The sequence below is a fragment of the Odocoileus virginianus genome, chromosome 3 (assembly GCF_023699985.2).
Source record: "Odocoileus virginianus isolate 20LAN1187 ecotype Illinois chromosome 3, Ovbor_1.2, whole genome shotgun sequence".
NCBI lineage: Eukaryota > Metazoa > Chordata > Mammalia > Artiodactyla > Cervidae > Odocoileus > Odocoileus virginianus.
The window spans coordinates 5,224,602-5,237,646 of NC_069676.1; the positions used below are offsets into that span (position 1 = coordinate 5,224,602).

The following is a 13,045-nucleotide window of genomic DNA, read 5'->3' on the forward strand; positions in this document are numbered from 1 at the left end:
TGAACTGAAATTTGGTAACTCTACCGCGTCCTCTCTGAGGACGTTTCATCCTGAAGGGTGCAGCAGTTCACTGGACAAAGAGGGCTTGAAAAGTGTCCTAGGTAAGGAACAGCATGTACTAAGGCATGATACACTTATTCTCATTCTCCCCGTGGTGGTTGGAGTTATTGCTACCGGGAATCTCCAGAGACCAGGCTCACCCCCGCCCCCCCCCCCCCCAAGCCCACCCACACCACCTACCCGCAAGACCATCTCAGATTCCAAACCGATGGGGAAACTAAGGCTTTAAGGCAGAGGATCCAGGCCCAGGGCGGGCGGTGTCGAGATGGGGCCACGATTCGGGCGGGGACAGGGAGGAGAATGAACATTCGGCGCGGGCGGGGACGAACACCAGAGAGCGAGGTGGGCGGGCGAGAACGAAACTCGGAAAACATCACGGGCGGAGTCGAGAACCAGAGAACGACGCGCGCGGGGCCGAGGAGAATCGAGGTTCCGCGCGGGCGGGGACGAGAAGCAGCGCTCGGGCACGCGGGGACGGCGGCCGGCGCGGGCGGGCGCGGCCTTTGTCTCCTCCTCAAGCGCGCTCGGTGGCTGCCCCGGCCCCATGAGCCCGCGGCCCCCCGGCGCCTGGGCCGCCCGCAGCCCCTGACCTGACCTGCCCTCGCAATGGCGGAAGCCACCTCCGGCGCTGGGGGCACGTCCCTGGAGGGCGAGCGTGGCAAGAGGCCCCCGCCGGAGGGCGAGCCTGCAGCCCCGGCGTCCGGAGTTCTGGGTACGTGTGCAGCGCCTGGATCTGACAGGGTTGCAGGTGCCTGGGGTGCTCGCGGCAGGTCTACGGGGAGGGATATTGGAGTCAGCCGTCCCGGGCCTGGAGTCCAGTCGAGGCACCGGCTCTTCCCGGCACTGCGGCTGCGGCCGGCCGGGCGAGCGCGGCTGGAACGGTGCAGCGGGTGTGGGGTCCCAGCGCAGAGATATGGACACGCCCCTCCTAGAGCCCCGGTGCGGGACTAAGCCCAGTCACCCCTTGGGCTACTCGATCGCTGCTGAGCAGTGATGCGCTCAAGACAGCCTCTCCACAGAGGATACAGAATCATACAGTCCTGGGTTCAAATCCCTTCTGGACTTTGTGACCTTGGGCGCGTGAGTTAAATGCTCAGCCTCAGTTTCCTTGCCTGTGAAATGGGGGTAAGAACCGCACCCAGCTATGAGGAGACGCTGACATAATGTGGTGAGGCGCTCAGAGCTGCTAGTGAGCGCCCCATCGATTGTGGTTTCGGAGGCGGAGCTGGGCCTCGAGAATGAGTAAGATTTGTAAGGGAGGACCTGGGGGAAGGGCATTCCTGGAGAAGGGCCTGGCTGGTACAAGGACGTGGAGGGAAGGAAACAAGCCAGGGCTAGAGCTCATAAGGCCTTGAATGCCAAGCTGAGTGCCAAGGATCCCTGGCGAATGTGTGATCAGGGGCAAGGTTTGGAGAGACTAAGACTGGAGGCCAGGCCATCTGAGACTGACCTGACCCCAGCCTGCCCTGCCTTCTCCCCAGATAAGCTTTTTGGGAAGCGGCTCCTGCAGGTGGGTCGGTATCTGGTGTCTCACAAAGCGTGGATGAAGACGGTGCCCACGGAGAACTGTGACGTGTTGATGACCTTCCCAGGTACCTGTCTGTGCTCACCCGCCCAGGGCCCACTCTGGATTCCCCCGAGCTGGGCTGCTCCCCTGTCACTCCTGGCAAGAGCCATTGGTCCCTGTGCCCCTTGGCAGATACGACCGATGACCACACGCTGCTATGGCTGCTGAACCACATCCGCGTGGGTATCCCTGAGCTCATCGTGCAAGTCCGCCACCATCGCCACACACGCGCCTACGCCTTCTTCGTCACCGCCACATACGAGAGGCGAGTCCCTGTCCCTGGCCTCTCGCTAACCCTGCTACTCAGCTCCCCGCCCTTCCAAGCGCCAACGGCGAGGTCCAGCCACCCTGCATTTGTCCCAGACGGCCACCAGGTACACCATTCCAGGATGGTGAGCCAGGGTCTCCCCGTGATCCCACCTCCCCTGCCCTTCCCGCAGCCTACTCAGAGGGGCCGACGAGCTGGGTCTGCGCAAAGCAGTGAAGGCCGAGTTTGGCGGGGGCACCCGCGGCTTCTCCTGCGAGGAGGACTTCATCTACGAGAATGTGGAGAGTGAGCTGCGCTTCTTCACCTCCCAGGTGCGGCCGGCTCTGGCCCCCAGCGCACATTCCTAGCCCGTGGGCGGCTGCTCCCTGTGCTCACGCCCTGTCCCCTGCAGGAGCGCCAGAGCATCATCCGCTTCTGGCTGCAGAACCTTCGTGCCAAGCAGGGCGAGGCACTGCACAATGTGCGCTTTCTGGAGGACCAGCCAATCAGTGAGTGAGGTGGTCCCGAGCTTCCAATCATATGTGGGGAGTTGGCTGGGGCTCTCGGAGGACTGGGACAGGAAGGCGGGGCCTAGATGAAACCAATCAGAGTCTCCCGGGGAGTTGGGCGGGGCCAGGAGAGCAGCCAATGAGCTGGAGGGGTGTGGCCTCAGCAAGGGGTGGGGCTTGTCTCCTTGGAGGCAGGTCCAGGAGAAACCCTTTTCTGGGCCCGCGATAAGGTTGGGGCAGGACCATGGACAGCACTCCACAAATTGTGTGGTGATCTCTGGGCCTCAGTATCCCCCAGAAAACCAGCCGCTGCAAGTTCACCTCCTAATGCCAGCTTTGCACCATTCCTCAGACGTTTGGAGGAATGAACTGAAACCAAGTAGCTCTGTTTAAAAACGTGTTTCCCCACTGGGATCCCACCTGCCCCTGCCCCTCCCAAATTTTGAGGAATGATGTTCCTTTCACCCAGAACGCTTCTCCTGGGAAGAGCGTCTGCTAGTTTAAGAGCAGGCAAAAAGTTATAACTTGGGTTTCAGCCGAGGGGGACGGGCCAAGCCCAGCACAGGCAGACGGGTGGGGTCACCCATTCTTGTCCCCCAACAGTCCCTGAACTGGCGGCCCGCGGGATCATCCAGCAGGTGTTCCCAGTCCACGAGCAGCGCATCCTGAACCGTCTCATGAAGTCATGGGTGCAAGCTGTGTGTGAAAACCAGCCTCTAGGTGTGGTCCTGGCTGGAGTGGGGGGTTGGTGGGGGTCCCAGGAGGCAGGCAGGGCTGACTGGGTCCGCCCCCTCCTCGTCCCTGGCAGATGAGATCTGCGACTACTTTGGTGTGAAGATTGCCATGTACTTTGCCTGGCTGGGTTTCTACACATCGGCAATGGTGTACCCGGCGGTCTTCGGCTCAGTCCTGTACACATTCACAGAGGCTGATCAGGTGCCGGGTGTGGACTGGACAGGGGGTGGAACTCCTCAGATAACTTCCTCCCTGGACTGGGCCAGCCAACATTGCAGCCCTCCTCTGTCACCCCCAGACAAGCCGGGATGTGTCCTGCGTGGTCTTTGCCCTCTTCAACGTGGTCTGGTCAACACTGTTCTTGGAGGAGTGGAAACGGAGGGGGGCCGAGCTGGCCTACAAGTGGGGAACACTGGACTCACCTGGGGAAGCTGTGGAGGAGCCACGACCCCAGTTCAGGGTCAGTCGGGGCAGTCTGAGTTCAGAGACTTCAAGAATGGGGTAAAAAAGAGAAAACATACTGAGCAAGTAGCATTATAAGAACAAAGCAGGAGGTGAAGTAGGGCTGCAGCTTCTGAGAAGGTTTGCCAAGTGAGGGGATCTGCATGTCCTAAGGGAGAGGTGAGGAAAGTTGGATTTGAGAGACTAGTGAGGGTGCATTAAGTGGACACACCCTGATAGCAAGGATGAGATGTCTGGATGGCATCACCTACTCAATGGACATGAGTTTGAGCAAACTCCGGGAGATGGTGAAGGACTGAGAAGCCTGGCGTGCTGCAGTCCATGGGGTCACAAAGTCAGACACAGCTTAGCAACTGAACTACAACAAACCACGATAACAAAGCATCATAGACATGGAGTTCAAAGGGTTTGGAAGGGGGTGGGACAGAGGCAGCCCCTCTGATCTTGTGTCCGGCCGCGCCCCCACCCTCTGCCAGGGCGTGCGGCGCATCAGCCCCGTGACTCAGGCCGAGGAGTTCTACTACCCACCCTGGAAGCGGCTGCTCTTCCAGATGCTCGTGAGTCTCCCCTTGTGCCTCACCTGCCTAGCCTGCGTGTTCCTGCTCATGCTCGGCTGCTTCCAGCTCCAGGTGACCTCCAGTCCCTAGCCCTGGCCTCGGCCCCAACCTGTTCAGGTGTGCCCCGAGCCGAGTCTAGCGACCGGGGTAACCTGTGAACCCCTTTGTCCCTGCAGGAGCTGGTGCTGAGCGTGAAGGGGCTGCCCCGTCTTGCCCGCTTCCTGCCGAAAGTCATGTTGGCCCTGCTGGTCAGTGCAAGCGCCGAGGGCTATAAGAAGCTGGCTGTCTGGCTCAACGACATGGGTATGCACTGTGAGGGGTGGTCCCACTGCCCAGCCCCCAGGAGGAAGGGCCCCACTGCCTTGTGGGGTCCCTGCTGCCCATGACGGTCTGGGCTACACTCTCACTCATCTCCTTGGCCCCCAGAGAACTATCGGCTGGAGAGTGCCTATGAGAAGCACCTCATCATCAAGGTCGTCCTGGTGAGTGGTGGCCAGCAAGCTGGCAGGGCTTCTTTTATTTTTTTATTATTTATTTATTTGGCTGTACCGGGTCTTAGTTGTGGCACATGTGATCTAGTTCCCTGACCAGAGACCGCACTCAGGCCCCCTGCGTTGGGAGCGTGAAGTCTTAGCTACTGGACCACAGGGGAAGTCCCGAGGCAGGGGCTCCACAGGGGACACGTGGGGGCTCCCTGGGACAGACATGGCAGGGTGACCACCCCCCGCCCTGCTTCGCACAGTTCCAGTTCGTCAACTCATACCTGAGCCTCTTCTACATTGGCTTCTACCTCAAGGACATGGACCGCCTGAAAGAGGTGAGACCCTGGCCTAAAGCAGTACCCCCCAAGGCAGCTGGCTGTGGGGGCCAGACCTGGCCCAAGGGGTCCATGGGCTCTTCAGCCCCTCCCTTCCTCCTCCATCCTTCTCTCCTCTCTGTCCATTTGTCTGTGTGTCCTCTCTCTGCCTGTCATGCCCCCCCCATCTGTCTGTCCACCTGTCCATCGGTCCCTCCACAGCTCCTGATCGTCCTGTCCCTGTCCCAGAGCCTCGAGCGGCAGCTTTGGGCGGTGCTGGTCCCGCTCGTGGCCCTGCGGTTCCGCCTGCTCCTCCTCTCCCTCCAGGGCCTCCTTCTTGAGGCCCGGGCCAAAGTACGGGCAGGTGGCGGCGAGCCCTCGGGGCCTTGCCAGGGTGGGCAGGTGGCTGTGCCGGGGGCCTCACGCCTAGCCGAGGGTGCATGCTCTGGAGGGATGGGGCTCCACCGACTGCGTGCAGGTGTCAAGAGCCCCTGGAGGCCCTGTGGGCACCAGCCGAGCTCCAGGAGGTGCAGCATGATGGGAGGCCATTGCCTGCCCAGGTGATCAGCTAGAAGCGCTGTGGCCCGCCCAGCTGTGGTTTGGGGTTGCCTTTGTGCCTGGGGACATCCAGACTGGGTTCAGGCTGTGACTGGATGTGTGCTTTGGGAGGGTGGGTGCTCACAGCCTGTCCTAGTGCCCGGGGCCCCGCCCGCCCCCCACGAGGCCACTCTCCGCCCCCTTCCTACCCCCAGATGCTGGCCACACTGCTGATCACCCGCCAGTTCCTCCAGAATGTTCGAGAGGTTCTGCAGCCCCACCTGTATCGGCGGCTGGGCCGAGGAGAGCTTGGCCTGCGGGCGGCCTGGGAGCTGGCCCGTGCCCTGCTTGGCCTCCTGAGCCTCCGGCGCCCCGCACGCCGCCACCTCGAACCCCCGGCTGAAGAGAGTGGCGGTGGCAGCAGCGGTGGGGGGGGCCGCAGGTGTCTCAGTGGGGGCTGCGGGGCACCTGAGGAGGAAGAGGAGGCCACGGTGGAGCGGCGGCCGGCAGGGGAAGGGGGAGAGGTGGGGGATGGGCCCCGGGGGGGCAGAGAGGAGGAGGACCTGGACGAGGAGGAGGAGGACGAAGAGGAGGAGGATGAGGATGAGGAAGGCGAGGAGGGCGGCCTCCTGGACTGCGGGCTCCGACTGAAGAAGGTCAGCTTTGCTGAGCGGGGGGCTGGGCGGCGGCGGCCAGGCCCAAGCCAGGAGGCCCTCCTGGAGGAGGGGAGCCCCACCATGGTGGAGAAGGGGCTGGAACCAGGTGTGTTCACACTGGCCGAGGAGGACGATGAGGCCGAGGGGGCTCCCAGCAGCCCCGAACGGGAGCCTCCCCCGGCTGTCCTGCTCCGCCGGGCCGGAGGTGAGGGCCGAGACCAGGGCCCGGATGGGGGCCCGGACCCAGAGCCAGGCTCAGGCGACTCAGCCCGGAAGCAGCGGCGGCAGAACCGGTCATCGTGGATCGACCCACCCGAGGAGGAACACTCGTCTCAGCTCACCCAGGCGGAGCTCGAGAGCTGCATGAAGAAATATGAGGTGAGGAGAGCACCCGAGCGTGGAGGCATCAGAAGGGCAGGGCACACAGTCTGAGGGTGGAGGTGGGGTGGGGGTGACAGGAAGGAATAACAGGACCCTTTATGTGATCAGGGCTTCCCTGGTGGCTCAGATGGTTAAGAATCTGCCTGCGATGCAGGAGACTGGGGTTCAATCCCTGGGTCGGGAAGATCCCCTACAGAAGGGAATGGGGACCCACTCCAGTTTTCTTGCCTAGAGAATCCCATGACTACAGTCCATGGGACTGCAAAGAGTTGGACACAACTGAGCGACTCACCCTTATGTGATCAGAAACGTGCTAACCTTGCTGAGCTTGGGTCCATGCAAGATAATCTGAAGGAGGCGGGCTAGACGAGAGGAAGGTGGGCTGAGGGAGGCGATGCCCTGGGTTGGGGGGGAGCCTAGGCCCAGCCTCTGGGTGCCTGCCCACAGGACACGTTCCAGGACTACCAGGAGATGTTCGTGCAGTTTGGCTATGTCGTGCTCTTCTCGTCCGCCTTCCCCCTGGCTGCCCTCTGCGCCCTCATCAACAACCTCATCGAGATCCGCAGTGATGCCCTCAAGCTGTGCACGGGGCTGCAGCGGCCCTTTGGGCAGCGGGTGGAAAGCATTGGCCAGTGGCAGGTGGGGGAAGGGCCAAGGGCTCGGAGCCAGGGTCCCCAGAGGTGGAGCGGGTGCTGGGGAGGCTGGCGGGACCCCACCTGAGCCCCTCTTGTCCCCCCGACCCCCGCAGAAGGTGATGGAGGTCATGGGCGTCCTGGCAATCGTGGTCAATTGCTATCTAATTGGCCAGTGTGGGCAGCTGCAGCGCCTCTTCCCCTGGCTCAGTCCCGAGGCAGCCATCGTGTCCGTGGTGGTGCTCGAGGTGGGACCGGTGGCCGGAGGGGGGAACCAGGCGGTGGGGGCGGGGGGGGTTGTCCCCACGCCTGCAGCCTCCTCCTCTGTCGCCTCAGCACTTCGCTCTGCTCCTCAAGTACCTCATCCATGTGGCCATCCCCGACATCCCGGGCTGGGTGGCTGAGGAGATGGCCAAGCTGGAGTACCAGCGACGGGAGGCCTTCAAGGTGCGTGGGCCAGGGCCTGGCATGCTTTACATCTCTGCTCCGAGGGCTCCTCGCCCCTCGTCTCTCCGCCTCACATGGCTGGGCACTCACACCCTTAGGAGGGCAGATGCGCAGATCATGTTAGTGTTCGTTGCTCAGTCGTATCCAACTCTTGGTGACCCCGTGGACTGTAACTCACCAGGCTCCTCTGTCCATGGGATTCTTCAGGCAAGAATACTGGAGTGGGTTGCCATGCCCTCCTCCAGGGATCTTCTCGATCCAGGGATCAAACCCAGGTCTCCCACACTGCAGGCAGATTCTTGACCATCTGAGTCACCAGGGAAGCCTGGGGTAATAATTAGCATTTCAAAAGGACCTGGTCCCTTCTGGGGTCCTGGTGGCATCCCGCACCAGGCCAGCACTTATGAACTGTCATCTGCCAGCTTGCTGGGCAGTGTCCTCTTTGGGGTTAGGGACCCAGCTGGTGCTTCCTAGAAGCCCAGCCTGTGCCACATTCCCCAGAGAGCTGCATGCAGAGCGGGCCTGGGAGCTCATTGCCACCAACCAGTGGAGCCCTCCATGATGATGTGTGTGTGTGCTCAGTTGCTCAGTGTCCAACTCTTTGTGACCCCATGGACTGGGGCCCACAAAGCTCCTCTGTTCATGGAATTCTCCAGGCAAGAATACTAAAGTGGGTAGCCATTCCCTTCTCCAGGGGATCTTCCCAACCCAGGGATCGAACCCAAGTCTCTTATGAGAAGTCTCCTGCATTGACAGGCAGATTGTTTACCGCTGTACCACCTGGGAAGCCCCAAAAATAGTGATGGAAATGTTCTATTCTGGGTTGCCCATGTAGCCCGTTTGTTACTACAGATGGCCAAGGAGCGCTTGCAATGGGACTGGTGCTACTGAGAAACCGAGCTTTTCCTTCAGTTATCTGGTTGTTTATTTATTTATTGGCTGTGCTTAGGGGCTTATGAGATCTTAGTTCCCCAGCCAGGCATCAAAGCCGGGCCCTCCGCGGTGAGAGCACAGAATCCTAACCACTGGACCGCCAGGGAATTACCTTATTTCAGTTATTTAAAGTGACAAAACCATGGGAGTCCCCTGCTGGTCTAGCGGTTAGGATTCAGTGTTTTCACGGCCATGGCCCGGGTTCAGTCTCTGGTCTGGGAACTGAGATACCTGCAAGCCCAGGTGGTGGGGCCCAAAAATACTAATTTTTTTTTTTAATTAACAATGCCATGTGTGGTTACTGGCCACTGGACAGTCAGAGCTGTCTCTACCCAGTTCTCCAGAAAGCAGGGAACCGCTGAGGCCCAATGTTTGTTTTAACTCTCCCAATTTTTAAGACAGCATCTAGCGTGTGACCGGGGACAGAATTGGTGGCCTGTAAATGTTTGCTGTCTTCTCAGTTCTCAGAGAGCCCTGGGGTGGGTCCAGGGATGCAGCTGGAACCCAAGAAGTGTGTGGATCTCTCCCCACGTTTGCAGGAGAGCCCTGGCGTGGGCCCAGGCCTGGGTGGGCACCTGCTCACACACTCACTCCTCCCAGCGCCCGTAATGGCCCCATTCTGCCCCCAGAGACATGAGCGCCAGGCCCAGCACCGCTACCAGCAACAGCAGCGGCGGAGGCGGGAGGAGGAGGAGCGACAGCGCCACGCGGAACACCACGCCCGGAGGGAGCGAGACGCCAGTGGCCGAGAGGAGGCTCGGGCCGAGGGCTCTGGGTTGGACCCTGCTGCCCCGGAGAAAACCTCGGCCAAGGCCAAGGGCAGTGGGGCAGGTGGCCACGGGCCGGAGCGACCCAAGCGCCCGGGGTCCCTGCTGGCACCCAACAACGTCATGAAGCTGAAGCAGATCATCCCGCTGCAGGGCAAGTTCCTGTCGTCCGGGGCCTCGTCCTCCTCGCCGGCCGGCCCGGGGGCCAACCTCACCACCCGGCCAACCCCTGCCCAGTCGCCCACTGGCAGCGACACCCGCCTGCCAGCCTTCCTTAGCTTCAAATTCCTCAAGTCACCTGAGACTCGGCGGGACCCAGAGCGTAGCCACTCTCCACCCAAGGCCTTCCATGCCGGCAAGCTTTTCCCCTTCGGCGGGGCCCGGGCAGAGACCGGGTCCAACGGGGCGGGCGGGCAGGCCCGGCAGGACGGGACCCTCAGCGGTGGCGGTTGCCGAGCCCAGCGGAGTGGGCTGGTGGACGAGGCTGCAGCTGAGGAGCCGGACACACCCCGGCCTGAAGAGGAAGGCTCAGGTCACAAGCTTTAACTCGGGGGTGGGGACTCTGGGCTGGGCTTTGGGGGTAGGGGTGGAGTGTCCAGGCGTGGGGAGAGGGGCTGAAGGGGACAGAGGAGGCTCTGTTTCCTGGTACCAGTTGGGGACCTGGGTGTGTGGTACATGGAGCCTGTTGATCAAAGCCTACCCAGTCTACCCGGGTCCCTGAGAGCCCAGAGCCCTGTGCCTGACCCTCCTCACCCGCCGGGGGAGGGATGCCAAAGTCCCTGGTCCCCCAGTGCCCTTCCCAGGGTGCCTGCCTGCCATGCTCTGGTGCCAGGAGAGATGAGGGAGGCCCCTTCACCACCTGGCCTAGTCTTTCCTGCCCCCATGAGACCCCACACCCAGCTCACTCTGGGGGACCAGAACCCCCAGGCCTCTATGCAAGTCCCCGCCCTGCAGCCCAAGCTGTTCCTGGAGGCCTTCCTTGGAGGTGGGGCTCAGGCTGCCCACTAGGGGAGTTCAGGGCTGCAGCCCTGTGTCTGCAGAGTGGAGTCACAGGCCTCACTGCTGCCCCTCCCACCTCATCCGAGCCCGGGGTCCAGCGACCCATCCCAGGGAGCCCAAGAGGCGGCAGCTGTAGCACTAGGGACGTAGGTCGGAAGTCAGTGGGACTTCCTCAGACTGCCCTCTCTCCGTGAAGGGGAGGGGCCCAGTGCCCAGAGGCCGGGGATGCCCCCGAAGAAGCCCACCCCTTGTCACTGATCAGAAGCAATAAGGCCCTCCATGTGCCTGAAAGCCCAGAGGGAGCGCGGGCAGGGTCCCCAGCGGCGGGGACGGCATCTCCCCGGAACGGCCCCTCTCGCCTCCGCAGGGACAGCGCTGGCCCCCGTGGGCGCCCCGGCCCTCCGCACCCGCCGCAGCCGGAGCCCTGCGCCGCCGCCACCGCCGCCAACACCGCTGCCTCGGCCCCCGACGCCCCCCGCGGGCTGCTGGCAGTGGGACGGGCCGTGGGGCTGCGGGGGCGAGGGCGCCGCCCCCCGCCAGGTTCCTGCTGCCACCGACTGCCCGCCCTGCGCCCTCGCCGGGCCCCCGCCTGCCCCCCAGCCCCTGCCGGGGGACGCCAGCTTCTACAGCCTCCCGCTGCCGCCGCTGCCTCCCACCTCCGAGCCCCCCCAGACCCCGATGCCCTCACCCAGCCCCAGCTCCAGTCCCAGTCCTCAGGCCGTGTGCTGGCCCAGCGGCTGGCATTAGCTCCGCCCGCCCTGCCTTCCTGTTTTCATATGCAATATCAATCACAGACGGGGCGGCGGCCGCCACCCAGAAAACACTTGGGCCGGGCCCGATGTACCCCAGTATTGGCTGCCCCCTCCTGGGGCAGGGCCGGGGGCCTGGGGCCCCTCTATCTGCCGTTTTCCTTTCGACCAGGATGGGGGGGAAAACGAAACCCCCAAAAAACAACAGAAAACACACAGAATAGGCGATTATTTATTTGTTTTTAATTTATTTTGTCATATTTTTGTAAAACGGCAGAAATGCAATAAAAAGTATATTTCAACAGTGCCCAAAGGCGGAGCTGCTGAAAGTGGACTTCCGGGGCCCAATGACAAGGTTGGGGCCAGCTCTTTGGGGAACTGGCAGGCCCAGAGTGGGTTCCTCTTCTGTCCTGAGACCCTTGGGGAATGCCTAAGAACTGGGTCTCCAGGCCAAATGTATGGAAAACTCCAGAAATCCAGGCCTAGGGGCCCCCCTGGGAGGAGCTGCAGAGCCTCAGGCCCCATCTTCAGCCTCCTAGACAAAGGAAGAAATCTCAAAAAAAAGTGCCAGCAGGAATCAGCAGGTCAGGTCGTAGGTGTGGGTCCTGAGTCAGCCTCAGTCATGCCAGGCCACCCTTTCTGGCAGACCTGCCTCCCAGGCTGACATCTGAGAAGTCAAGGGCTACAGGAGAACTCGGGGCTGGGAGTCAGAAGGCACCTGGTGCCTGAGTCTCAATGTTACGGGGACGGTGTGTTCAGAGGCAGCATCGGGCAGGGCTGGCATGGCCCTGCTGTGTGACACTCTCAGACCGCTGTCATAGAGAGGGGCCCTTCACTGTGTGATGGGGTGGGCGTGGCCTCTTGCAGCCCCAGGGGGTCTACACCCAGAGGCTCAGAGTCAGAAAGGCCCTGCCCCAGGGCTGGAGGAGCCAGCGTGAGGCAGGGGCACTTTGGGAGGCCACGGAAAAACCATCAGGGCTCACTAGGGGCAAGACAGCAGCCCGTGCAAAGGCACAGGTGTGGGAAGGCAGAGTCTGATGTTTGTGGGGAGCAGAGCAAGGAGGGCCCCAAAGGCAGGGGGAGTGGGTGGAGGCTGGCAGAGGGGCCTAAGCTGGGGCGGCCATGGAGAGGCCATGGACCCCACCCACACCATGGACAGCTCTGGCAGGAGATGGCACCCAGCCCCCTGGGGCCAGGGAGGTGTGGGGGAGCCTTGGGGAAGGACAGGCTGAAGGACACGACCTGCTCGGCCCCATGGCCTTTGAAGCTGAACTCCTGCCATCTACTCAGTCACCAACAGCTGGTGACACCACGCGCCTCCCCAGGGCCAAGCCAACCCCTGGGACTAGCGATTCCGAGCTGGTCTGAGAGCCTCCAGGGACTTGGCCCTCCCTGGCATGACCATGGTCAAACCTGCCTTTCCTAAGCACCTGCTTTATGACCGCTGCTGAAGAACTGAACACTGCTGCAGAGACACCCAGAGCTGGGCCCCACAGCTGGGCAGTTAAGCCTGGAACCTTCCACCCAGCAGACCCCTGGTGAAGCCCAAGCAGTCTGACTCAGGCTGGCATCTCCACGGTGATACCGCCAGGACGGGCACCCCCGCAGCCTGCTGTCCCCCTCGCTCCACAGCTCCACCCCTCACCACCCCCGCACCCCAGCAATCGGCTCCAAGACTCTGGCTCCTACTCAGGGTGGGTGGTGGGGGGGGAGAAGTGGCATTCCCCTTGCCCTGTGCTCTGGTGCTCAGGGCCCTCAACCTTCTGCCTGGAGCCCGAATGCCCCCTACCTCCCCAGAGTCAGCCCCAAACCCAGCCCAGCTGGTGGCCAGGACTGGCCAAGGAACCTGCCCCCCGAGGGCACTGGGGTTGGGCTTTCCTTGGCGCTCCGCGTGCCGCCTCCTGAGCCAGGGCGGGAGGCCAGGCCACCTGTCTCCGTGATGGCGGGTGGGCATGTGGCCCTGCTCGCTGACGTCCTGGGCATGGGGCCCACCACACTCCATCCGTGGCAG

General features: G+C 62.4%; 1 protein-coding gene across 3 annotated transcripts; it reads left to right on the forward strand.

The window, feature by feature from the left end:
• The first annotated feature begins 455 nt into the window (after positions 1–455).
• Positions 456–11,341, forward strand: ANO8 (anoctamin 8). Of its 3 annotated transcripts, XM_070462169.1 has the most exons (19): positions 456–772; positions 1,542–1,652; positions 1,760–1,892; positions 2,068–2,206; positions 2,287–2,383; positions 2,987–3,103; positions 3,192–3,319; positions 3,417–3,578; positions 4,057–4,209; positions 4,314–4,440; positions 4,564–4,619; positions 4,880–4,954; positions 5,156–5,287; positions 5,686–6,504; positions 6,955–7,146; positions 7,256–7,387; positions 7,476–7,586; positions 9,149–9,818; positions 10,653–11,341. In XM_070462169.1, the coding sequence occupies exons 1-19, from the start codon at positions 667–669 to the stop codon at positions 11,030–11,032; spliced, it is 3,840 nt and encodes a 1,279-aa protein (XP_070318270.1). In that variant the 5' UTR covers positions 456–666; the 3' UTR covers positions 11,033–11,341. The 3 variants fall into 3 exon arrangements, with proteins under 3 accessions (XP_070318270.1, XP_020736301.2, XP_070318279.1); XM_020880642.2 differs by lacking the exon at positions 5,156–5,287 and having other exon boundaries at positions 457–772; XM_070462178.1 differs by lacking the exons at positions 456–772; positions 1,542–1,652; positions 1,760–1,892; positions 2,068–2,206 and having other exon boundaries at positions 2,303–2,392.
• The last annotated feature ends 1,704 nt before the right edge of the window (positions 11,342–13,045 follow it).

Excerpts from the sequence above, each read along its gene's own strand:
- ANO8 (XM_070462169.1), top strand. The coding sequence starts at position 667 with ATGGCGGAAGCCACCTCCGGCGCTGGGGGCACGTCCCTGGAGGGCGAG. Across the intron at positions 2,207-2,286 it reads TGCGCTTCTTCACCTCCCAG|GAGCGCCAGAGCATCATCCG; the intron begins GTGCGGCCGGCT and ends TGTCCCCTGCAG. Across the intron at positions 6,505-6,954 it reads GCTGCATGAAGAAATATGAG|GACACGTTCCAGGACTACCA; the intron begins GTGAGGAGAGCA and ends GCCTGCCCACAG.